At 42.7% G+C, this 27,336-nt stretch overlaps 1 protein-coding gene across 2 annotated transcripts in view; it reads right to left on the reverse strand.

The window, feature by feature from the left end:
- The window catches only part of PTPN14 (protein tyrosine phosphatase non-receptor type 14), a 170,791-nt gene that overhangs the window by 33,584 nt on the left and 109,871 nt on the right, over positions 1 to 27,336 (reverse strand). For both annotated transcript variants that reach the window (XM_077339168.1, XM_077339177.1), the window contains 7 exons: positions 21,623 to 21,720; positions 13,877 to 13,944; positions 10,094 to 10,164; positions 9,611 to 9,698; positions 5,903 to 5,991; positions 1,209 to 1,296; positions 515 to 597 (listed from right to left, as the gene is read on the reverse strand). In XM_077339168.1, the coding sequence (XP_077195283.1) occupies positions 515 to 597; positions 1,209 to 1,296; positions 5,903 to 5,991; positions 9,611 to 9,698; positions 10,094 to 10,164; positions 13,877 to 13,944; positions 21,623 to 21,720 (585 nt within the window). The remainder of the gene's footprint in view (positions 1 to 514; positions 598 to 1,208; positions 1,297 to 5,902; positions 5,992 to 9,610; positions 9,699 to 10,093; positions 10,165 to 13,876; positions 13,945 to 21,622; positions 21,721 to 27,336) is intronic.

A 27,336-nucleotide genomic window follows, 5' to 3' on the forward strand; every position in this document is an offset into this window, starting at 1 on the left:
CATAAAGTATCACATGGCAAGAGATCATGAATAAATGCTTAATTACTTTACTGTGTAGTGCATCTACTTTTTTATTTATGAAGACGCATTATTAGAGAAGAGCAGTGTGTATACTGTATTCTGGGGAACTTTAAGTTCCTTGGAAGCATATCAGGGGTTCTTCAAAGAGAAAAAGATTAGCAATGCAGACTGTTCCTCTAGCCGCAGGAGAGTGGGTCACACTCTCTGATCAAGTAGGGATGGCAAAGCCAAGCAAGCCTGAATCAAGTATGCAATCTGAAAGAGAAAACAGGCAGCCTATGGCAAACATGGAGGAGTTTCTGGGTAGACAATCCAGAAACAGATTAGAGGGAACACTGACAGGGACTACCCTTTTTAAAATTTTCCATACCTGCAAAGATCAGATGGGGAGCAAACTACAAAATGCTCTCAAGAAGGCAGTGCCTGCACCAAAACTAGATTCCATATTCATCACATCACAGCTAGTCAGAATTTGCAAAGGGGATATACTCACTCTGTGCAAATTTTATTCTGTTTGTAAAACTTGTGCTTCACGGCAAACAGGCGTGAAATATACTTGGCATTCTCAAGGTCATCCTTGAAAGGAGGGGAGAGGAAAAAAACATTATTTTAAAATTGCTCACAGTGCATCAGTACAGCAAGGAATCAACTAAAAGAGGCCATGTTATTCTATAATGATTACCAGAACTCTTTGTTCAAGGAAGATACTAAAAAAAATCTGTTCAAGTGACAGAGATGTTAACATAACCTTGCTACACTGTCTAGGCCCAAAGAACACCCCAGCTGAGGCATGATGCACTGCAGAAATGCCTGAGAGCTATGAGCTTGCAAAGGAAAAAAGGCTATAACTGCAAAAAACACTTATATCCAGAGTGGTTAGTTTATACAGTGCCCTTTTTAAAGGTTACCTAAGCCAGGTTCCCCAAATTCAATGTGAAGTGGTGCCTCTTTCTATAAGCACTTCAGGATCATAAAGAGGGTGGACCTCAGCCCAGCTGACCTCGCAGAAAATAGAGGCAACTGGAAGTGGCCATCAGTTTATTCAATAATCGATCTGATGATGTTTGGGTAGAGATGCCAGGTTTCCAATTTCAGAATAACAAAGCTATCCATCTAAAACTATCTTCAAAAGAAAATCTGCCTTATACATAACGACCCCTTAAAGTGATTTCTAAACCATTGCTTACAGTGTGGAAGAGCACGGTTTCTTCCTTGTTGATAAATTCCACAGCAATCGAGGACCTGTTGTGTGTTATATTCCCAATATCATTCCACCTGTGAGAAAAAATGTGGCCAAGACCAACATGTTATTGCAAAACCACTGGAGATATCAAACAGGCTTATTCTATTTCAAAGAGACATGCTGATTTAATGGCTTGGCTCAACCAAGTTTCCATTCACTTAGTTTGGATACATAAATGCAGATGGTACTGCAAGCATCTAACCACACAGCAAGCAAAAGGCTAGAATAAATTTTGTAGTTATGCTACAAATCAAGATTCTTCATTGTCCAGAATAATTAATAAGGCATCTTCCTTTTTAGAAAAGTATCTGAAGCATTGTGCAATACCCTTTTGTGTGGAAGTTAAGCAAGGAGTCAGGCCATACAGAACAGAACTGGAGGAGGTTCTCACTGGCTCTGTGTGCCCAACCTAATACCGTAAAGCAGTGGTCTGCAACCTTTCTAAGGCTGCGGACCGGTGGGGGGGAGGGCGATCTGGTGGCCGCGCATGTGCGTTTGCAAATGCACGGCAGCAAATGTGCGTTTGCGCATGCATGGCCGCAAACATGTGGCAATTTCGCGCATGTACGCATGCGCGGCAGGTCCTCACATGCGCGTTTGTGCCATGCACGGCCGGAGACACACATGTGTGAAACTGCTGCGCATGCGTGTTTGCGGCCGCACATGGCACAAATGCGCATGCGTGGACCTGCCGCGCATGCGCCGGCGGCCCTGATTCCCTCTCCCCCTCCCCACAAAAAGAAGCTTGCCAGGCCGCAAGCTAATTGGCCACTTTGGCAGCCGATTTGCTTGCGGCCTGGGAAGTTTCTCACTGCGGGGGCGAGGTGGGGAGAGGGAGCCCCGGCCGGTGCCAGTGGTTGGGGACCACTGCTGTAAAGCACCATCAACTACTGGATATAATGGCAGATATAAGAAAAAGCTGAAAGTGTGAGATACTGATTAGAACTAGCCAGCAAGATCCATATAAAACTGACAGGAACATCAGAAACTCTGGATTCCAGCAGGAATACCCAAAGAGGTCTACCGTCATCTTTAACTTGCTCTGGGGCAAATACTGGGACAAAGGAAATGGAAGAAAGATGGAACCCACACATTTACAGAAGCATAAAGATAAGCTGAATTGGCAACAAGGGCATTAAAATTAATAAATTAATTAATGGTCCCCAACCCTTTTATCACTGGGGACTGATTAATGCTTGACAATTTTACTAAGGACCGGGGGGGGGGGTGTAGGCTTTTGCCCCTGCTCCGCTTGCTTTCCCACTGGCGCCCATGACTTTCCGCCGCCCACTGGGGGGCGCTACCAACAGCAGCTCCGCAGTGCCATGCCAAGGGGGAGCCCCAGCCCTAACGGCCGCCGGACAGTACAAAAGGTGAGCCTGTGACAGAGTGGCAGGACAGCCCCCGAGGCAAAAGCTGGGGAGGAGGAGGAGGAGGAGGAGGAGGAGCCGCGGCCCGGTACTAACTGATCCATGGACCGGTACCAGTCTCTGGCCTGGGGGTTGGGGACAGCTGCTCTAAACTACTGAACCATTACTTGGCCGATAATATAAATAAGGAATTCTATTAAGCAGAGTTGATGAAAATGTATCCATTCTTAAGTGAACATCATTTACATTCAAAATATAAATTGTGGGAGGTGGTGAGTTATTACAGCCTCAGATGGCATACATCCAAGAGCTCTGAAAGAACTCAAATGTGAACTTATGGATTTCCTAACAAAAATATTCAATCTACCAAAAATCTGCCTCCGTTTCCAAAGATTGTAAGGTAGCCAATGTAATTCCCATTTTAAAAAGGTTCCAGTGGAGATCCAGGAAATTGCAAGCTAGTCCGTCTAGCATCAATACCAGGGAAGTTGGTGGCATCCATTATTAAACACAGAATTACTAGGTATATTGATGAACAAATGCTATTGAAGAAAAATCGGCATGGATCCCATAAGGGAAGATCTTGTTTCACTAACCTTTTTGAATTCTGTGATGAATGAGTGAACAGACATACGAACAAAGGTGACCCAATAGAGGGGATTATTACAAAGGTGATTGAAAACAAGTCAATCGATAACAAATTCCAATGTATAAATCTATGGTGCTGCCTCATTTGGAATACTGCATACAGTTCTGGTCACTGTACCTCAACAAAGATATCATAGCATTAGAAAAGGTGCAGAAAGGGGAAAGTTAATTGATCAGGGGATGGAAAACCTTTCCTATGATGAATGGTTAAAGAGGTTAGGGTTCCTTAGCCTGGAGATGCAACAACTAAGGGGTGACATAAGAGGTTTACAAAATTATGCATGGGATAGGAAAAGTAGAAAAAGAACTTTTCACCCTTTCCCACAACATAAGAACTGATAGGCCTTCAATTAAATTAATGAGCAGTAAGCTTGGAATAGATAAAAGGAAGTACTTATTTACCCAAAATGTAATTAACACATGGAATTCACTGCCACAGGAAATGGTAACAATTACAACCATAGACAACTTCAAGACTGAATAAGTATATGGAGCAGAGGTCCATCAGTAGCTATTAGCCACAAGGAATAGATGGAATACCATGTCTGAGGCATTGATGTTCTATGTTTTTGGTGTTGGGGTAGGCAACAGTGAGAGGGCTGGAGTTCTGGTTGTGCTGGTGGAATTTCTGAATGCAGCTGGGGTCTGGCCGCTGTGTGACTCTGAGTACTGAACTAGATGGGCCACTAACCTGATCCAACATGGCTTTTCTTATGTTATAAAGAATATAATGTCTGTGACTTTTCACATTCCACTATGCCCTGCATGGCCATCATGCCACTGCTTAATATGAAACTCATGAAAACTGCATTCATACAAATGAGAGTGTAACCAATGATTTGTATAGTCAGAGAACATAAACCATAGTTTAAAAGGATTCTGCACTAATTATGAACAACATGAGCTCATTACCCAGCCCAATATTATAAGAGTTTTCTTAGAAGCAAGTCCCACTAAGTTCAAAGAAGTATGTTTCTCAATGGGAAACATTATGAAGTCCCACTGGAAATGAAGCCCATGTTTATTTTAATTTATTTACAACATTCATATTTTGCCTTTTGTCCAATCATGGTCACAGAGTCAGCTAGCAGATTATTTTAATTATTTATTAGTTCAATTTCTATGCCTCTGCTCTGTAATAAAAATACATAAGAACAGTAACTTTAAAATGGAACTAAAATATAAACAGAATAAAAGGTAAAAGGTAAAGGTATCCCCTGTGCAAGCACCGGGTCATGTCTGACCCTTGGGGTAACGTCCTCTAGCGTTTTCATGGCAGACTCAATATGGGGTGGTTTGCCAGTGCCTTCCCCAGTCATTACAGTTTACCCCCCAGGAAGCTGGGAACTCATTTAACTGACCTCGGAAGGATGGAAGGCTGAGCCGGCTGCTGGGATCCAACTCCCAGCCTCATGGTCAGAGCTTCAGACAGGATGCCACTGCCTTACCACTCTGCGCCACAAGAGGCTCTTAAAACAAAACCAGAATTCAGCATATCAAAACATAAGGCAGGAAGAAGGGGATAATTCAGTGAATGCCAGACAAAGCAAAAACGGTCTTCAGCCTCTATTAGATGACAATGACAGAACTGGTCAAACAAATATTTCTGGGGTGAGAGTTCTGTAATTTTGGTATCATGACTTAGAAGGACTTCTCTTGGGTTGCCTCTGTCAAGCCCGAGAACATGAAGAGGGCCTCAGAGGATTGGGTATAAAAACAGGCTGTCCTTAAAATATGCTGGTACCAATTTACATAGGGCCTTTACGGTCAAAAACAACACTTTGAATTGAGCACAACTGGGAGCCAGTGTAGATGGACCAAGGCCAGGAAAGATCATAAGTTAGCTAGCCAGACAAAGCTGGTAAAAGGAACACCTGGAAGCCACTGCTACCTGCTTATCCAGCAGCTGGCCTCAGTCTATTAGCACCCTCAAACTCATGCAGGTCATCCACCTGGGTGACCAAGGCTGTTTTAGTCCATATTCAGGCCTGCAGCCAGAGTGGGAAGAATCAAGATAGTTCACTTCTTCACTTCTTCCAGGAAATCGTGAAGTCATCCAGCGACTACCTGTTCAGTCACTTTGCTCAAGAATCATACATTTGTGATTGGTTAATTGCTATTCAAATCACCTGGATCCTGGATAGATTTCTTTAATAGTGGATGCATCACAGCCTATTTCAAGGCTGTGGCAACCACTCTCTCAAAAACAATCACTCTTTCCCAGACCATTCAGACAGCTCCCCTCTCACTGCAGCAGATGTAAACAGCAAGGAAGGGGAAGAATCAAACAAACAGGTGGTAGTGGATAGGGTAGTTATCCACTGATAACTGACTTATGACAATACTGCAATTTTCAAGGCAAGAGACATTCAGAGGTGGTTTACCATTGCCTTCCTCTTCCAGGTACTTCTTGGTGGTCTCCCATCCAAATAATAACCAGAGCTAACCCTGCTTAGCAGCTGAGATGTGACAACATTGGGCTAGTCTGGTCCATCCAGGTCAGGCAAACAAGCAGGTAGTAGGCCTTAAACACCCAAGGATCCAAATCCACTGTTCTACCAGTGAAATAAATAATACTCTTGATCTAGCATAAATTCCTTTATATATTAATTTTTTTTACCTGTAGATCACTGTTAGCCTTCCAATTCTGTTCTTTACAAAAATCCCCATACAGAAAATTCCAAGATGCACGTCATTTCCATGATTGTCCTATGTGAAGGGGACAGGGGAGGGGGGGACCAAAAACATATCATACAACAAAAATTCTGGTAGGTGAAGAGGACATGATTGCAATGTATGGCAAAGAAACAAAAATAACAACTGATCTTAATTAGATTCTGATGCAGTATAGTCTTTATCTTGAAGTGGGACTTGGGAGACTTAGACTCAAATCCCATTGTTCTGTGAAGCTCACTTGGGTGACCTTGGGATAATTACCCTTTCTCTGCCTGAACTCTTCATAGGGTGGTTCTGGGAATGTAGCTACAAGGGAGAAGAGCTGGTTTATTGTATTCCACTATATACTCTCCAAAGGAGTCTTAAAGTGGCTTACTATCTCCTTCCCTTCCTCACCCCACAGCAGATACCCTGTGAGGTAAGCGGGGCGGAGAGAGCTCTGTGACTGGCCCAAGGTCACCCAGCTAGCTGCACGTGGAGGAGGATTGCGGCATCACACTCCAGAATCCGCCACTCTTTAAACACTACACCACCTTGGCTCAAATTAGAGAGCCAATCAATTAAATTAAATAATATCAGTCTATTCATAGAATCATAGAGTTGGAAGGGGCCATACAAGCCATCTAGTCCAACCCCTTGCTCAACGCAGTTAAGTTTTCACTCCTACATTTAACACATCCCCCCCCCCCCCAGTTTTTCTTAACATAGCACTGAACTCACTTTGGTACATACCAAACATTACCCACAGCTAAGCAAAATGAGAAACTTGCTTATCAAATTGATGGACTGCAGCACAGAAGTTTAAATTTAAAGGGCGGGCGGTCCCAACACTAGATCTGGGCTCCTGGGTTCATCTGAATGATCTGATTGCCTCACTCCCATATTACAGTATTATAGTATTAGCAACCTGATATCCCTCGGCTAACGTGGGGCGGTTTAGGGGGGGTTAGTTAGCTCGCCTGTTGCCTAACGTTGATAACGTTGATATTGTAGATTGGTTTTAATGGTTTTAACTATGGGTTTTATTGCAATGTTTATCTTGTAAACCGCCGTGAGCCTAAGGGAACAGCGGTATAAAAGTTCAATAAATAAACAAACAAACAAATATTATGTGAGCCTGTCAGTTGTGTAAAGGCTGGACACAGAAGACCACAACATTTCTGCCTTCCAGTGCATAAGTCATTAACTTGGATGTAGGCTGTCCAAGTTCCAGAGAGTGCAGAGACAGAGAAAGTCTTTCTTTCCTTCTGTCCCTTTGGGCTAATTTGATTCTTTACATCAGCCAAATCAGGCACACAGCACTTCTTGAGCTGGGAAGTACCTTAAGGTGAAACTGAACTCCCAATAGCAGAAAAGGCTACCTACATTTTTTGCTAACTAGCTATTCAATACAGACTATTCAGGCCTCGCTATGTAAAATGTATATGAAAAATTATAACAAATGCTTATAATATTTAAAATGGAAGAGGCAAAGGAACAAAGAGGTAAATAAAGTAAAGATATGTTTACATATCTCAAGGTGTACACAGTGTTTTACAATTATTGGTCAAAAACCACAGGTTTTAAATACAATCAAATTTTCCAATGGAAGCTTTTGGGGTGTGGCCAAGATGTCGTCCCGAGAGGATTACAGTGCAATCACTGAAGCCTGACAGGGGCCAATTGTGGAAGCAATTGGCAGAGAAGAGGAGGGGTACGCAAACCCCACCTCACCTTTCTACCCAGGAATTGCATTGAACCAGATGTCAATAACAGAGGTATGATGAAATTAAAGCTGAGATACAACTTATACTTCTTTAAAAAGCAGCTAATTTTTAGTACACCGTTTTAGTAGTATTTATACATATTATTCACTAAGGTATATTTGTTGAAAAGCCAAAAATTATTACAAATTTTTTTGACTCCACTTAAAATGCTTCTGCCACATACAGGTTATTCTGTGCTACTTCAACATCCCTGTCCTTTATACGCATTACAATACTGAAAATAGATTCAGTTGTCTCCGATGACTAGTAAGCGGACACCCACACTGAAGTTAAAAACTGTTTGGCAAAGACATTTACTACGCTAAATCTGAGGAGTGCATCTTTTCCAGATATGAATATAACATTTTATCTCACTTGTCTTTTGTTACAGAACTCAGGAGAGTTTACATGAGAATCTCATGGAAGTTCTTCTACCCAAGTACTGTTGAGATGTATACTTGCTTAGATCCAGAGAAAGGCCACTGTCTCTTTGAAACTATTAAAACTTGCCATAAGCTGGATCTCAAAACCTTGCTGGCTGATTGGTGACTTTTTGGTCCTAATAAAAGAAAAACCATTTATGTGGTTTCGGGTTTGCCTTTTGCACCCCAGAAGAAGTTGATAGAAATGTTTTTATAGCTAACCTCAACCCCTCCAAGATGGAGATCCTGTGGTTGGGTAGGAAGGGGCAGGAACAGGCAGCGCACCTCCTATGCCTAGATGGGGTGCAACTAACACTTGCACCCATGGCCAGGAATCTGGGGGTGGTCTTTGATGGCTCCCTTTCCATGGAGGCTCAGATCACAAATGTTGCCCGGATGGCATTTTCCCATCTATGCCAAGTGTGGCTACTAGTTCCCATCCTTGGAACACCTGGCCACTGTGATCCATGCATGGTCACTTCCAGATTAGACTTCTGTAACTCACTCTACGCGAGCCTACCCTTATCCCTGAAATTGCATCTGGTACAGAATGCAGCTGCGAGAGTCCTCACTAGGACATCTTGGAAGGCCCATATTCAGCGTGTGCTGAGACAACTGCACTGGTTACCGGTTTGCTTCCGGTATTAGGTTCAAGGTTTTGGTTTTGATGTTTAAGGCTATACATGGCTTGAATCCTACCTATCTGAGTGATCGCTTGTCTGCCTATGCCCCCCACAGGGCTCTTAGCTCTGTGGGTATGAATCTGCTGGTTATCCAGGGATCCCGGAACATTTGTCTGGTCTCGGCCAGGGCCTTTTCAGCCCTGGCCCTGGCCTGGTGGAATGAGCTCCCAGAAGAGCTAAGGGCCCTAACAGAGCTGTAAGACGGAGCTCTTCCACTAGGCATTTGGTTGAGGCCGGGGGGTGCCTGGAGTTAAGAACTGGGGGTCCCACCCTATACTAGCACTTTGCACTGGGTTTGGAAGATCAAAGACCTGAGTTTACATTAGCCAGTACCATGGGAGCGGTTCTGAGATTGGATCAGCTGGACTAGATAAGGGAGAATTGTTAGTTATACCGCCATTTTGATTGAATTGGAATGTTTATTGGGAGATTGTTGTGGGGAATGTTGGTTTTAACTATCTATGGGGTTTTATGTCTTGCTCTGTTTTTATTCTTTTACATTGTAAACCGCCTTGAGATGACATTGTTGGGAGAAGCAGGATATAAGTCTAAATATAAAAAATAAACAAATAAAAGCTTCACATTTTATAGTTGACATTGTAATTATAATAAGGTCAAATGCATCTTCTCTTCCACTCCACACTATCTTTTCCTTTTATAATGACTCCAACACCTGATCATGTGCTCTATCAGACACACAGGTCTTAAAAGAACAGGTAAAATACCTCTGCAGCCCAGTCTAGAGTCTCATATTTCCCAGATGATGATAAAGTGATTTGTCCAAAACATAAACACATTTTACCTTCACAGGGAAGTTTTCCTGACCAAACCCATCCAGACGTTCAACTTCACTGATGTAAAGGAATTCTGCTTCTGCTGCAGGTGTGCCACTGCAAATGAAGATTAGCACACAGGATTGTATGGGGGATCAAAGCTGAAGATAAATTAACACAAGACTGAAATTCTTGTTAAAAGATGTTGAAGAATGTGGAGCAGTGACTCGGCAGGCTACATGGTGCAGGCTACATTCTACACTTTTGGGGGCAAAAGTCTTCATTGCATACTGAAAAGATTACAAGAAGGTAATTTTTTGTCTTTTGGTTCCTGTCTTTTAGTTAGCACCTCTTGCCAAATACCTGCAAAATGTTGTTTCAGAGCATAGGAAGGCTGCTGGACAAACAAATATAACTGACTGCAGGAAAAAGTCCTTGACAGCCCAGATATACCAAGACATTTAGGCTCTGTGGCTTGACAGCAGTTGGCACACTGATATTTGGGGACTCACCTGTGATTTTTGTGTTCCTGGGCTACTTTTTGAGTGAGTTCCTCTAGTACTGCTTCATCTTGAGTCCAATCCTATAGACATACAAACAATAGTACTGTTCTAAGTGAGACAAAGAACAGGGGGAGGTAAAATACAGAATGAAATCTTTATACTGAAAACCTTTCTATTTTATAGTTAATATCGCTTTAAAACTGGGTGCAGAAATGTGACTGGCAAGCCAAGTAGCTCAGAAACTCAATTACATTCCATTAAGTTTCATGACCATGCCTCATAATGCCAATTCCCTTCCAAACAGATGGAAGTAAAGGTTTTAAATGGATGGCAGCCATTTAAACTCTCCATTCCTTCCCCTCTCTTCTGAATGGAGGAAAGTGAAATGAGGTTTTAAATGGCTAGCAACAATTTTGGCCTCACAATGGACAGGCACACAAATTCCTTGATTGATTTCACTCCCTCCCATTTCCTATCAGCCATTTCAGCACTCTGTTTTGATTCTCCTCACTTCTAAGCAGGGGGAAGGAAAATGGCCCAGCCTGAACCCAGCCAGTTTGTTTTGGGGTTTTTTATTCCTTTGGGTTTGGGAAGCGAACCAGAATTTTCTGGTTCATGCACATCTCTACTTACCACATCTATGGAGATTTTGATGGCAAACAGACATTTCCAAAATACCATTTGCACTCAGCAAGTTCATCCTGGACAGACTAATGTAACCCACCATGAGCCACTGGGAATGACGGGCAATAAATCTAAATATAATCATCTAAATATATAAATCTAAATATAATAATAATAATAAACATGATTTTATTATATTGTTCTGTCAGCTCATAAGGGGTTATAGACCCTCTTTCACAAACCTATATTACCCATTGCAGATATATGTAGATGAAGAAGAGTTAGTTCTTATGTGCCACTTTTCTTTACCAGAAGGAGTCTCAAAGTGGCTTACATTTGCTTTCTCTTTCCTCTCCCCACAACAGGCACCCTGTGAGGGTGGTGGGGCTGAGAGAGCCCAGATATTTCTGCTCGGTCATAACAGCTTTATCAGTGCTGTGGAGAGCCAAAGGTCATCCAGCTGGCTACATGTGGAGGAGCAGGGAATCAAACCCAGCTTGCCAGATTAGAAGTTGGCATTCCTAACCACTACACTAAATTGTGCAAAAAAGGTTACCAAGCAAACAGCTCTACCGCAAAGGAACCCAGAAGTATGTTGCAAGGACAGGTTACCAGCTCCTTTGCTGCAAATACTAAACAAACGTCTCTAAGTGAAAAGGAAATTTTTCTTCAGTTCAAAATATAGTGATCATTGTTACTGAAATTAAACTTGAGTCCAATGGCACCTTTAAGACTAACAAAGATTTATTCAAGGCGTGAGCTTTCATGTGCATGCACACTTCCTCAGACAATGGAACAGGGATCATAAGAGTACAGATATAAGGAGAAAGTAGTAGTAGAAGAAGAAGAGTTGGTTCTTATATGCCGCTTTTCCCTATTCGAAGGAGGCTCAAAGTGGCTTACAGTCACCTTCCCATTCCTCTCCCCACAACAGACACCCTGTGGGGTGGGTGAGGCTGAGAGAGCCCTGATATCACTGCTCGGTCAGAACAGTTTTATCAGTGCCGTGGCGAGCCCAAGGTCACCCAGCTGGTTGCATGTGGGGGAGTGCAGAATCGAACCTGGCATGCCAGATTAGAAGTCCGCACTCCTAACCACTACACCAAAAGTAAATTACAAAAGCTCATAAATAAATGTTTGTTGGTCTTCAAGGTGCCATTGGACTCAAATTTTGTTGTGCATCCTCTTGAATCTTCTGAAATGAAAGCCATTTTAAGGATATCATATTGAGTCCTATCATGGCAACAACTTCGATCCAGGAGACAATGGGTCAGAAATGTCAGAAGTATGCAAGGGGTGGGGTGTGTGGTGGGAAGCTACATTCCTCGCAGCTACATGCATTCCTCTTAGTACTAGCTTTGGATTATGTGACCCAAAGTTTTCTTGTTCATGTTATTTAAAATCTGTAATATAATGCACTCATACTTTCAGCAACTAGGACAAATATGTACAGTATTTGCTGGCGTATAAGACTACTTTTTCCCGTTGAAAAACATGCCTCCAAGTGGGGGGGGGGGGTCGTCCTATACGCCGGGTGCACTTCAGTACTGTAATGTAATGTAAAAAATATATTTAGAGTGGAAATGTTGGGGGGTTGTCTTATATGCCGACAAATATGGTATATTATATGCAAAGGTAGCTTGTATATGATTTTGAGTTTTTCTCTTTATGTCATTTGGTACCATAATACAAAATGGCACCTCTGCTTAATTTCAAAAATAAACAAAAGAGAACGTAGAATATTCTCCAAAATGATCACTTCAGAGTGCTCAAAGGCTCTGTGCATTTGCACTTGACTAAACTGTCTGTTTCTTACTCATCTGGGGCCTCCCTGTAATATTTGTTTCTGACACTGAAAAATGTGAATCCTATACGTGCTAATGAAAAATGGCATGGTACGTGTCCATACACAGCTACACACCTGTGAGGCGTTCTCCTGTGTACATAACTTTGTTCTTTTCACTGCTGAAGAAGTGCTCTTTGACACATACTGTAACTGTACAAGATCAAACAAAGTCCATGCACAGGAATCTCAACAGTTCAGAAGCTCCCTGGGACAGTATTCTCAATAGCTCTAAGCAAAGCCATTCAGGATTCAGTTAAGGCTTACGATTACAATCAGCTTATTAACAGTAAACTAGAACTATCCCACTTGGATAATCAACTAAATGAATATTAAGGCACATTAAAAGTTAACAACTGGGAAATTCAAGTACACATTTTAGTTTCATGACATCCCCATGAAGGTTAGACTGAAATAATTCTTGCTCAATGACACCCAAGGTCAAACAGGGATCTTAACCTGCATCTTCCGACTACACTCAAGCTCAGTATTCTGGTCACAGAGTTTGCTGGATGGCCTTGAGCAGGTCACTGTGACTCTACTTTCAGAATAACTGTGATGTAAATGAAACACTACCTTGAAAGAAGATTGCAACACAAATGTAAACAAATCAGAAACGGCGAAACAAAAATGGCACCTCTCTTTCTGGAGCGTCTTGGGTAACATTTTATATATTCTATTGGTAATTCTGAGAGCAGTGGGTGTCAAATTATTAGTAAAGGCTCATCACAACAATATGGGAAAAAAACAGAATGGACAATTATTTTCATATTTGCAGAATCCCTCACTCTATGCTATTTGTATGAAAATTGATATCCAACTCTTTATAAATAATGCTCACTAGCAGTCAGATATATGCTATACTGACAAATGTTCCATTGGGATGATTCTAGCAGAGGCTGAGCTACATAGCATACTGGGTGGAAATTTAGTTTTTTCTCCCCGAAAATTCTAGCCAAGAGTGCACTTTCGTTCCTTACAGAAATGTAAAATGGGACCAACCTAGACCCAAGTTCACTCATATCTGCACTTATCCAGCTCTTGATTATGAATGCATGAGTGTGCTGAATTGCATTAGGGAACTTGCATACATACACACAGAGATAGTACAACTGAAAAAAAATTATATCAGAGATGGTGGTGTTTGGTTACATGAATAAAGCTCTAACTTAACTGACAAGAACAAAGGTATGGGAATTTTAAATTTTTTCCAACTGCAGCACAAATATTTCACAAGCCTGTTCTCCCCCACTCATTAAAACTATACCTGAGCAACAAAGAATTACATAACATTTTGAAAGAAAAGTCAAGGGGTATTAACTCACCATAGGAAATAAAACATATTCCCGGAGAAAATCATGAGATTCAAAGTGACTGTAGTCTCCAAAATCAGCTGTATGGGAGAAGGAGACAGAAAAGAAACACTGACTCTGCTATCCCAAAAAGATACATGAAAGCTTAGCATGTAGTTCCCCAGAACATAAAATCCATATATGAAAAGCAAGGTCCAAAATATTTGAGTTTAGCCTAAACAATACTGAGAGATCTATGATTAATTGGGTCCAGTGAGGCCTCTGAGCCCTGTGACAAAGAAGAAAAATCCAGCTGAATTTGAATCTTTTTATGCTTATGGTTCTTAAACTGAGATGGCAGTACATGATTGCTAGCCAGATCAGGTTCAAGGTTTTGGTTTTAACCTTTAAGGCCCTCCGCGGTCTGGGACCCACATACTTGAGGGACCACCTGATGCCTTATGCCCCCCGCAGGGTGCTCCACTCGGTGGGGACTAATTTATTGGTGGTTCCTGGCCCCCGGGAGGCACGTCTGGCCTCGACCAGGGCCAGGACCTTTTTGGTCCTGGCCCCCGCCTGTTGGAATGAGCTTCCAGAGAAGCTGTGGGCCCTGCGGGATTTACCATCCTTCCACAGGGCCTGCAAAATGGAGCTCTTCGGTCAGGCTTATGGTTGAGGCCGGCGCCCCCCCTTTATAGATCCCCCCCCTCTACATCAGCAGTGACCCCTGGTTTCCCGAATAGTTCCACTGCTATCAGGTGGGGAGGGTTGGGTGGGCTGGTGATTGTTTTAGGTGTTTTATGCATTAGGGGTTTTATGGGGGTTTTACATGTTGCTACCCGCCGCGAGCCTCAGGGGAGCAGTGGGCTAGAAATCCAATAATGATGATGATGATGATGATTGCATGCCATAATGCATTACCCACCGCACAGATGAAGGGTCACTTTCTCAGGATATCTCTAGAAAAGTGCTTTTGTGACTGCTCTTTATCAGCTGTTGACTCATTAATGTTTTTCTTTATTGCCAAACATGTAGAGGCAAGGGAGAAATTATTAAAATATTCTATGGACAAGCATAAGCTAAGATTACTTTTGAGTGGTCAGGGAAAAAATTGTATTGTTGATGTGGATTAATTTTTGTTTTGCTATTTTTAATTCTTAAAATATGATGTTCAGCCTATAAGCTTTAAAACCTGATGAAACATAAAACGTAAACAAAAGGATTGCTATAGCAAACTTAAAAAAAATGCTATAGTGAAGGGGGGTGAACTTGATCAGGGAAAGTCAACAAAGACTGTGGTGTTTGATGCTTCTCAATAAGCCACTGCCCTGCTCTCACATGACCCCATCAATCCACTATTTGTTCCCTGAGAAGAAAAACAGACAACATATATCATGCCTGTATCTTTTTATTAACAACTGGAAAAAGAAGCTCTTTTGATCTGAAAACTGGCACACAGATATGGGGATGGCATAGAGGATTCCATAGTCAAACCAGCACCCTTCCCCATTTGATCAAAAATGTTAGCAGCATCTGTGAACTACCAAGGCAAATGTAATCCACCAGCCCAGCCATATGGAGATGCACCTAACTCTGCTTTTCACAAAGGGCAAAACAGTGGAATTGGCAAATACCTTGGCAGGCCATGATAAATCCAATGATGATCTGCGTTTGGCTAGGTGGGCCATAAGTTCTGGAGAACATATAATGATGCTCACTCTGAGAGAAAGCTATTAGCGAAGACAAAGCTGAGAAATTCTCTAGGCAAAGATGCAAAAACTGGACTACCTTTTTCTTGCTGATATCTAGCAGTCCTTTGAACGTTCTTCCCTCTCAGGAAACCTATGCTTTGAGCAACTGACTATGGGAACAAGCCGCAAGGCACTGCATTTTATATTCTGGTTATTAGTGGCTATAAATGTATTTGACTGTTTTAATGGAGTCTCTATTTAATAAAGATATAAAATAGACACAATGTTTTAACTGAGCCCAACTTCTGATCCAACAGAAATGAATTCAACTCTTCAGCCAAATGTTCTTGACCTTCCAGATGCTTGATAGTTATTGCAGTCGACAAAAGATATAAATAGTGGTTTTATTGAAGCCCAAATGGCATCATACTACTACTGAACTCCCTTCTATTCCCCCGATTCTGCCCTCAGAAACATCCCAATTCCAAGTAGGCAACCCTACAAGTAGTAATGCTTTGAGCAGTAAGGACTATAGTCAAGCTTTGGTGACTAGTATGTATTCAATACGTGATAGCACATTTACTTTGTATTTTCATTACAAAACTGTGTGGGGAATTAAATTGGAAGTATTTCCTAAGGGCTATAATACTGCATTTAAAAGAAGAACCTATTTATCTGTTTCTAAGCAGCTCAATTTTAAAGGGAACAGAACTGCCAAAGGGCTTTTATTTTATTTTAATTAACTGAGATCAAAGATTCTCACATGCAAGATGCTGGAAATTCCCACCATAAATTACACTATTCAAATATTGCTGCAAACCCTTCAAGACAAGTTTCACATTATCAGGGGATGCCAAAAATGCCATTTCATTTTGTTTTATCACAAATGTGAAGGAAGTCAAACAAGCTAAAAAATGTGCATATCAAAAACAAACAAACCTCTGTACATTAATGTTTTCAAAAAGTATAAATGAATACCCTCCCCCCCCCCCAAAAAAAAAAACCCTGTAGGAAGGCTTATGGATGTGAAGCCTCCCTCCAAAGTTTCCCTCATAGGCTGTTTTTCAATTTTGCTGATCGAAAATGGAGGAATGTGAGGGAGTAAGGGGGGGGGGGGGCGGGGAGAATACTCACAATTTATTTTCTTTTAAAAATTAATTCAGTTCAAATATATAGCATCTTTCTCAACCTTTCTAGTGGAAAATTTAGAAACTATGGGAAGCTCTGAAAAAAAATCCACTAAGAAATATTTTGCTGTTTGCAACCAGTGAAACGGTTAAAACATTTTTCTCATCTCAAATCCTAAAATATGAAAAAGTCTCAAGATTTCTTCAATATTGGGAAACCCCAGAAAACAGCATTGGATAATTCTGATGTATACTGCAAATACTGTCAAGCCAGCTTGCCGAAAGGGTGGTATATAAACCAAATAAATAACGTTTTTTGTTTAAATGTAAATAATGTTAGAACAATAAATACGCTATGTCTGTTTAATGATACATGATTAAAGAGTTCAGTGGTTCCAGTATTATAACGTTTAATTTAATATTCAAATATGCTAGTAGCTCTCCCTATTGTGACAGTATGAGAATGTTTCTGTCCAAATAATAAATCTTCTTTGGTTTATTATGGCATTGTTCTACTTTCAACTTTAATTGTTTAAATACTTTTTAGATGGCAAAAATTTAGATGCATGTGTATAGTCACATAGGATACAGCAGGTTGCAACTTTCGAAAACATGCTATTTTCAATCCCAATAAATATGGCAAAGATTATAATTTTACGTACTATTTTACTTGAAAGACTTTTATGCTGCCTTTCCACTCAATTACAGTCACCAATATTTTAGAAGAGATATTCAAATACATGGTGATGGCAACTATTTACGCAGCAAAATTGAAACCATACGTCTATTTTTAGAATGGAAAAATAACTTGCTGAATAATAATTGATAGCTATTCAAGCACTATTTTGAAAGGATTCATTAATCTGAACACAGAATCATGGAATCATAGACCAATAGAGTGGGAAGGGACCTCCTGGGTCATCTAGTCCAACCCCCTGCACTATGCAGGACACTCACAACCCTATCGCTCATCCACTATAATCTGCCATCCCATACTTGAAACTTTTCCATAAAGACTTTTTGGTCAGAATAAACTACATTATTTACATTCCTTTTCATTGTTCACCTCTCATGGGATTTTTTTCATGCTTCATGATCGTGTGGCCAATCTATTTTATTTTTAAATTTAGATTTAGATTTCTATACCACCAGTGGCAAAGTGGCTCGAATATTCTCCCCCTAATATGCAGAAATAGTAAAATGAACATATTTGACAGTCTGAGGAAATATTATGCTAGAAGGGGAGAAAGTGAGGAAATATTATATACAAATGTATATAATGAAAAAAGTATAATTGCAGCGTCCTGCAGGGTACGATCCTCTCCCTGACATTATTTAACACCTTTATGTGCCCTCTCACCCAGCTAGATTGGAGCTTTGTGTTTGAGTGTCAACAAGATGTGGATGTCACCCAGCACTATCTCCTGATGGATGATCAGCCAGGTGCCCCTCCGACAGCACTGGTCCAGTGTCTGGAGGCAATGACACCATGGATTAAAGCAAGCTGTCTAAAACAGAGCCCTACAAAGATGGACGCTTTCTGGCTGGGCAAGAAGGAACCAGAACAAGAAGTGTGCCTTCCCAGGCTGGATGGGATGCAGTTTACAGCTGTACACTCAGCCAGGAACCTGGGAGTGATCTTTGACGCCTCCTTAACGATGGAGGCTTAAGTCACAAAGGTAATTCAGCAGGTGATTTTCAATATGCGATGCAAGTCCAAGAAAGACAATCAGCCGAAGAATCATGGAAAGACAAAAAACAAGCTGACATCCAAAGAAGGGACTTTATTGAAATCAGGTAAAATGCACCAAGCCAAAACTAGCCCCAGTGAAAAATGCTCATTTTCGAAGTGAGCCTTCATCAGTGGCTCTAAAATTCTGTTCTATTGTAATGTACACTATATTATGTGAATACCTATAAATAACTAAATGACTAAAAATGTCACTATTTCTCGGTTTGGCTTGGTGCGTTTTACCCATTTACGATAAACAGTACCTTCTTTGGATGTCAGCTTGTTTTTAATCTTTCCACATGTTTTTCCATCTTCGCCAGGCTAAGCTGCTAGCACGCTATTTGGTCCTGGAACATCTAGCCACTGTGATCTATGTAATGGTCACCTCTAGACTTGACTATTATAACTCACTCTACATGGGTCACTCTTTGTAGGATTCTGCTCTGGAACTGGTGCAAAATGTGGTTACATGGGTTCTCACACAAGTGCCGTGGAGAGCCCATATAAGACCCATGCTGCAGCAGCTGCATTGGCTTCCAGTGCAATTCTGGATCCGTTTCAACATTTTAGATTTAACCTTCAAGGACTTACACAGTATGGGCCCTGCATATCTGAGGAAATGTCTTTCTGAATACGTTCCCCAGAGAGCTCTTCAACTGAACAACACCAATCAGCTAAGGATCCCTGGCCCTAAGGAAATATATTTGGCCTTAACCAGAGCCAGAGCCTTCTCATCCCTGGCTCCTACCTGGTGGAATGAGCTCCCAATAAAGATCAGAACTGTCTGAGTTCTGCAAGGCTGGTAAGATGAAGCTTATAGTCCAAATCTCGGGCCTCCTTCCCACCTCTTCTGCTCTCCTTTCCTCTTTTAATGCGTAATAGTACCTAGCACCTGGCAGATGATAACTATTGATGTATAATTCCTGACTGATGCTATACAATTTGTGGTTTTGAAATGTTAATCTATTTTATATTGTTTTATGGAATATACTAGGCTGCAAAGCCCGCCCGTAAGAGCGAGCTTTGAAAGGGAGAGCCATGGTGGCGGCCTCCCGTGGCCCTGGGTACCCCCCCACATGGGGGCCCCCTGGCCGCCCACCCTCTCCCCGGTGAATCCAAGGCTTCCCTGGGGGGCTCGGAGCAAGGCCACAGCATCCCCGACCCAGCAGGCTTGCTCTGAGGTGCAGAGAGAAGCCTCCCCCGCACGCCCCCCCGCCCCAACTCCGCAGCAGTTGGTTGAAGGGCCAATCAGAAGGCGCAAAGCACCTTCCAATTGTCCCCTCTGTTGTCATTCCGGGGCCAAGGGGCCAATCAAATCAATCCAATTGGCCCCTGTTTCTTATCCTGGACTCTGCTCACCCTCCTTAGCGAGTTATTTTTTCCACTCCCTGAGTAGTTTACAGATTGGTTTTATTGAATTTTATAGTCTGTAAACCACCCTGAGACTGTATGTCCGAGAGAAGCACTATATAAATCCCTAAACAAACAAACAAATAAATAAATTTAAATCAGTTTTAAATGTAACATGTCAAATACAAATCTATTAAAGATTCTAATGAATATGTAGAACTGGCAAAATATGTTATTTTGAACATGTAGTAATGTTGAAATTAGTGTTGTAAAATAGATTAATTACGAATTTAAATGATGGAATCAATTATACTCCAACAGAAAAAAAAACTATGGTATTTTGTAGATACTTATTTAAAATTATAAGGAAGGGGATGAAAAGAAAAATATTTTCATTCCTATACATTTTGTATATCCGACTTTGACAAATCCAATTATGTTATATAACCCCCCCTTTATTCTTTTTCTTCTTTTTTGTATCCCCACTGTCTTCCTAAATTACAAAAAAAAAAAAAAATTCTGATACTGAGCTTTCTTTGATTTGAAAAGTGATGATGTTAGCTATTCAGTAGAGTCTGACGCTTGGTGATCCTATAGCTCAACTTTCACCACAATTTTTGATCTTGCACCGCTTCTTTTAGTTTTGTAATGTTCTGGATGGCGTCCATTTTGATCATATCTAACCATCACGTTCTTTGTTGGCCTGGTTTCCTTTTTCCACTGACCAATCCTAGTATAATTGTTTTCTTAACTGAGTTGGATTGCACAATAAGGCCAAAGTAAGTGAGCTGGAGTTTCGTGATTTTGCCTATCAATGATATATCAGGCTTTATGAGCTGTAGTATTTTCTTGATTATGACTTTTGCTGTCCATGGAACCTGTAGAAGACTTCTCCAGCACAAGAGTTCAAATGAATCGATTCTCCTCTTGTCCAAATTATTCATCATCCAACTGTCACAGCCATAAGTGGCTATTGGAAATATGATAGATCCAGCTAATCTACATTTGGTGGTTAGGGTTATGTCCTTGCTTTTCCATGTTTGGTTCAAGCTCATCATTGCTGAGTGACCCAGAGTAATTTGAAGTTTTATTTCCATACTGCAATCACCACTCTGATCAATTTGTGATCCAAAAAAATGAATTCTTGAATGCATTTGATTTCTTCATCATCAATTGTTATTGTGACATGGAAAAGTAAAAAACTCAATGGGGAAGTCCTCATATTTAAGCACACATTCAGAGGCAGAACAGGAATACTGATCTCCACCATACACTGGCTTAATGAGGAAAAATAGATATTGAATCCTTCCAAATACTTTAGGAATTACTTCTTTGAAGTTTAATGTTGTTTTCAAGCAATGTACTATTGTGTTTTTTTAATACGTAAATCAGTAACTAACATCACATCACATCAGCTTTCATGCTGAGGTTTTTATTACTAGTCTATCGACAGTGAATCCCTATTATGGTCTAAGACGGTGGTCCCCAACCACCGGGCTGTGGCCCAGTGCCGGGCCATGAAGGCCTGGCACCGGGCCGCGGCTCCCTCTCCCCACCCCCCCTTGCAGTAAGAAACTTCCCGGGCCGCAAGCTTGCGGCTCGGCAAGCTTCTTACTGTGGGGGGGGGGGGGGAGAGGGAAGCAGGGCCGTGCGTGCACAATGCACCATGCGCCGCCGAAAATGTGCATGTACGCCCTTCTGCGCATGCATGCATGTGTGGAAGTGCCGCGCTTGCGCGTTTTCGGTTGCGCATGCGAGTGTGCACGGCCGGGCAATCACCCTCCCTGCTGCTGCCAGTTCGCAGCCTATAAAAGGTTGCAGACCACTGTTCTAAGAAACAGATAAAACTAGAAGCAATTAACAAGTGTGCTCACCACACCTTGAACAGCCAATGCAGCTAGCCTTATGCCTTGTTCCAGTGAAGATCGCAATCGCCCATCAAGAACATCTTTTTTTACTTGTAGGTAATACTGATATCTGCAAACAAGAGATACAACAAAATTAAACGAATGGAACATATCCTTGAATACATTCTGGTAGGAACAAAAACAAATTGCTGAGGAGATTTTGCTTCTATCCAAACAAAAATGTACATGCTCATGAAAGATGTCTACTTGTTTCAGCAGCATAACATTCAACAGCATACAAGAGAAAGATTGTAATGTGGTTAGTTTAAGAATTAGAAAAATACCATATCCCAAACACAGGCACTACAATGCCCTCTAATTTAAGATAACAGCCTTTCTAACCAAGATCCATCATGCCAAGATTCAATTTCAACTTGTCCATCATTAGCTACTTAATCCTAGCGGACCACTAGGATTAGAAATTCACACCCATGGGTCAGGATCATCATGGCAGCACCAGGTGGTTCAGATGAAGAAAGATAAAGGAGGGTGTCAAAGTATGTCCCAAAGTATGTCCCCAAAGTATGTCCCAAAGTATGTCAAAGTATGTCCCAAAGTATGTTAATCTACATACATAGATTACACAATTATTATGAAGCAGTGTTTGCACCAGCTCGGTGCTTGTATAGCCAGGTTTAGAAGTTGAAAGCAGGAAAATAGAAGAGGGGATTAAGGAAATCTTCTTACATGCTTTGTATACTTCTGGTAAGACCACACTGAGTAAAGCTAGCACACCCAAGGCAATCATTCACTGTTATGCCATTTTGCAATAGAGACTCCATAGTCTATAAAAGTAAAAGAGAGATTCAGCAACTTGCCACTAGACAGCACCAAAGTCCTGGCCCAGCCGTAGTTTACTCGCTTGAAACATAATAGTGACATTATTAAGAGCCACTTCAAACTGCTGTTGGGTACTTAAAAAACAGTGGCTGTGTGCTTTAAAGGGCTGCAGGGATTTTTGAATAAAAGTGTGTGAAGGTAAAAAAGTAAAAAGAGATTTAGCCAAGAGTGTGTGATCCTAAGACTACCTTACTGGTATTTCAGATTTGTTTTGATGAATCTTTAGGTCACATCTGCACAAAGAGTTTTATGAAGGTTGGCATGGATATCAAATGTACATTTTACTGCCATGATGCATGCCTGTGAGTATTCCACTTATTTACCTGGCAAAAAACCTAAATGTCTAGTTTAATGCAATTCAGTTTCTATACAACTGTACTAGTTATTTTCCTGGGCTCCAAGATCACTGCAGATGGGGACTGCAGCAAATAAATGAAAATACGCTTACTCCTGGGGAGGAAAGCTATGGCAAATCTAGACAGCATCCTAAAAAGCAGAGACATCACCCTGCCAACGAAAGTGCGTCTAGTCAAGGCTATGGTCTTCTCAGTTGCAATGTATGGCTGCGAAAGTTGGACCATAAGGAAGGCCGAGCGTCAAAGAGTTGAGGCTTTTGAACTCTGGTGCTGGAGAAGACTCTTGCGAGTCTCTTGGACTGCAAGGCGAACAAACCGGTCAGTCCTAGAGGAGATCAGCCCTGACTGCTCCTTAGAAGGCAAGATCCTGAAGATGAAACTCAAATACTTTGGCCACCTCATGAGAAGGAAGGACTCCCTGGAGAAGAGCCTAATGCTGGGAGCGATTGAGGGCAAAAGACGACAGAGAATGAGGTGGCTGGATGGAGTCACTGAAGCAGTAGGTGCAAACTTAAATGGACTCCGGGGAATGGTAGAGGACAGGAAGGCCTGGAGGATCATTGTCCATGGGGTCACGATGGGTCGGACACGACTTCGCACCTAACAACAACAACTAGTTAAATACTTACCATGCCATATTCACACCAAATTTGTAATGATCCTCAATAATTAACCAAACACACAATCTCTAGGAATGGAGTCTTCTTTCTCATACATTAATATAAATGATATATTCATATAAGAAATCTAAATTATTATAATTTCCTCCCGCCTTTCAGCTAATTCTTCCAAACAACAGTACATCGCTAGTCATTCCTAGAGCCAGCTTGGTGTTAAGACTGCAGACTTCTAATCTGGCGAGCCGGGTTTGATTCCACGCTCCCCCACATGCAACCAGCTGGGTGACCTTGGGCTGGCCACATCTTTAAACCCGCCCCGCGGCACGGTGCGCCGCGGACTAAATAAAGGAGTAAGGGCTCTGGGGGAGGAGTTAGGGCGGGACCCGTCCGGGATAAAAACTCAGAGAGGGCCAATCAGGAAACGCGAAGCGGCTCCTGATTGGCCCCCTCCGAGTGCCACTCAGGGGCCAAGTGGCCAATTGGGAGGCGCGCATAGCGCGCCTCCCTATTGGCCACTTGACCCGCCCCGGACTCCGCACCAACACTCCGCCCCCATATGGTTCATTGCCGGGAAAGGAACAGGGTGGCCGCGTCAAAGACATGGCCTCCCTGCTCCTTTCCCGCCGACGAACCATTGCCCTTCCCTCCCCATTTCGACTCCCTCCCGCGGCTAGGAACAAAGAACCACAAGGATGCCGCCCCTGCAGCCTTGCCGCGGCCTCCTACTACTCGCCCTGCAGCCTCACCGCGCCCCAGGCCCTCCCGCCCCCTTCCCATGCTAACGACGATCGCCCGGCACCGCCCGCCGCCGACCGCTCCCTTCCCGCCCCGAGCCCCAGCCCACAACTTCAGGATAGCCATTTACCTGCCTCGGCGCAGAGAGGCCAGGTCGCTGCCTGGCCGCGCATCCAGGAGGAGCCGACGCGGCACCCACAGCCCCCACCAGGACGCCTCGCCGCCAGCCTGTACAGCCAGGGGCGGCCGGCGCCTCCGCCCGGTGGCGGCAGACGCAGCGCCGGCAGCGGCGCCACCCATTCAAAGCACAGATCGCCCACCGGCCCACGCTCTCAGGAGCGGCTGGCGGAGGAACCTCCGGGAGCGGCGCCGCCGCCAACTTCGCCCCCCACCGGCCCCAGAACATCGCTACCATCACCTGTGTTCTGGCCTCCATCTCGCCCATTGCTATCTGCTGCCTCACACACACCAACCTAGGTAAGCGGCGGCACGGGGGGAGGCGGAAGGAGGCGGCGGCAGCTTACAGCCCGGCCCACGGCCGGTCTTCGGTGCGGGGACGGGGCCCGGGAAGCCAGAGAGTCGCCCCACCCAACTCACGAGACCTGCTAGCGCCCGTTGTATTTACAGTGCAGCGGGCTTAGATTCTAGTCACTGATAAAGTTGTTCTGACTGAGCAGTGATATCAGGGCTCTCTCAGCCTCACCCACCTCACAGGGTGTCTGTTGTGGGGAGCGGAAAGGCAATTGTGAGCCGCTTTGAGACTCCTTCAAGAAAAGCGGCATATAAGAACCCACTCCTCCTCCTCTTCCTTCCTACATTTGCCAGCTCCGGGTTGGGAAAATACCTGAAGATTTTGGGGTTGTAGCCAGAGAAGGGGCTTAACACATTGTCCAATAGTAAAAGGTAAAGGTATCCCCTGTGCAAGCACCGGGTCATATCTGACCCTTGGGGTGATGCCCTCTAGCGTTTTCATGGCAGACTCAGTATGGGGTGGTTTGCCAGTGCCTTCCCCAGTCATTACCGTTTACCCCCCAGCAGCAAGCTGGGTACTCATTTTACCTACCTCGGAAGGATGGAAGGCTGAGTCAACCTTGAGCCGGCTGCTGGGATAGAACTCCCAGCCTCATGGGCAGAGCTTTCAGACTGCATGACTGCTGCCTTACCACTATGCGCCACAAGAGGCTCTTTTTGTCCAATAGTACGCATACTCAATTATATCTATAGATGCTGTTTATTAATCTAGCTCTCAGTTTCCCCGATTTTTCCAAACTAACTCTAAAGAGATCAACCTTTACAGATCTGGGACTCATATTTTAATGCAAATCTATACTCCCCTTTTAATTTCATCTTACGTTTAATTATGATTATGATGATACTGCCTGTATCTATGCCCATCTTCTCCAACAAATTCTACTTTTTGTTTCCTTAAGGAAATAGAGTCCTTTTGGCATTAAAACACAAAAAGTAACATAAGTGATCAATATAAAGTTGTTATATCTCTCCACCCTCAGCCCCATCGGTCCATTTTTTTTCTTCCAATTGATGGTCGCACAAGAAACACACAGCAATTACTCATTTCTTTATTGGGGGAACAGACATGTTTTCCCAAGCCAGAGCTTTCTGTTGCAGTATTGTCTTCCCATCACTCAAATATAATACTTTGCTTCTGGAAAAATGCAAACCTTCCCTCAAGTAATACATCCATTGCAAGAGCTGCAGCACAAGGACAGTCCTAGCAGAGTAGCTCTCCATTCCCATACATCATTAAGAACTTCTTAAAGTATTATAAAATATAGATAAAATTTTGTTGGTCTTCAAGGTGCCACTGGACTCAAATGTTGTTCTGCTGCTTCAAAGCAACACGGTTACCCGCCTATATCTATCTTAAATTCTTCCAAAGCACAGTACTTTCCTTGGCCTGTCCAGGCATGGGAATGTTCATGTACATCTTCCCTATTTTTAAAAGAGTTGAACGTCAGCAGTGCTACTCCCCTTATTCAAATAGAATTTTTGGACTTTTAAAAATGTGCTCTTTGAAGGCTGCATATATCCCACATCCTGTGATTCAGGGCACAGTATCACTGATTATTTTTAAGAAGGTTAACAGAAGTAACTATGCCTTTGTAACAGTACTTCCCACACTAACAGTAGTGGAGCAAGGGTAGCATGAATATAGCATGTATAAAAGCCCTGTCCTTGCACTGCAACAACAACATGTAGGCCGTGTGTGTGTTATTTTAAGAAATCACTGCTGCTGCTTATGGAGTCCTTCTTTCCATGTTAGTGAGCTAAGTAGTAAAACATAATCTAATGATATAACTCAAGAATGGGAACAATCTCCCTCAGGGTTCCTTGCAAATTATGCTTTTTAAAAAAGGAATAGTTTTTGTGCTTTGACAGTAAGACTATTAAAGACTGACAATCTTGTTCCAACGGGTATTTATGGGAGGGGAAAGCAAGTCCTGACAAAGAAATAATAGCAAGATGGTTATTTCCCAAACTTCCTTCAGCAAAAAATATGATGCACATTGCACATTGTTCTAATTACAATATGACAGGACTGTGTTTTAGAATAATCAAAGCAGAAGAGGGCAAAAAGGCTTATCTAATCAAGGATAGTGCCCTCGTGAATTTCTTTGAATCCCTGTGAGGTTCCTCACTCCTATTATATTTCTAAGGAGGAGGAATTCTAACAGTGACTGCATTGTCAATCAATGCATACTGGTTGAGTCTTTTGCTTGCCAGCAGAACTGTAAAGGTAAAGGTAAAGGTATCCCCTGTGCAGGCACCGAGTCATGTCTGACCCCTGGGGTGACGCCCTCTAGCGTTTTCATGGCAGACTCAATACGGGGTGGTTTGCCAGTGCCTTCCCCAGTCATTACCGTTTACCCCCCAGCAAGCTGGGTACTCATTTTACCGACCTCGGAAGGATGGAAGGCTGAGTCAACCTTGAGCCGGCTGCTGGGATTGAACTCCCAGCCTCATGGGCAAAGCTTTCAGACGGCTGCCTTACCACTTTGCGCCACAAGAGGCAGAACTGTATATAAAGCCAATTAATAGGGCAGAGTGGATTACAACATCACTTATAAACTGGCATTTCAGGTGAGTAGAGTCCCTTGGTTCCAATACATATTA

This window comes from Paroedura picta, chromosome 1 (assembly GCF_049243985.1).
Source record: "Paroedura picta isolate Pp20150507F chromosome 1, Ppicta_v3.0, whole genome shotgun sequence".
Lineage (NCBI taxonomy): Eukaryota > Metazoa > Chordata > Lepidosauria > Squamata > Gekkonidae > Paroedura > Paroedura picta.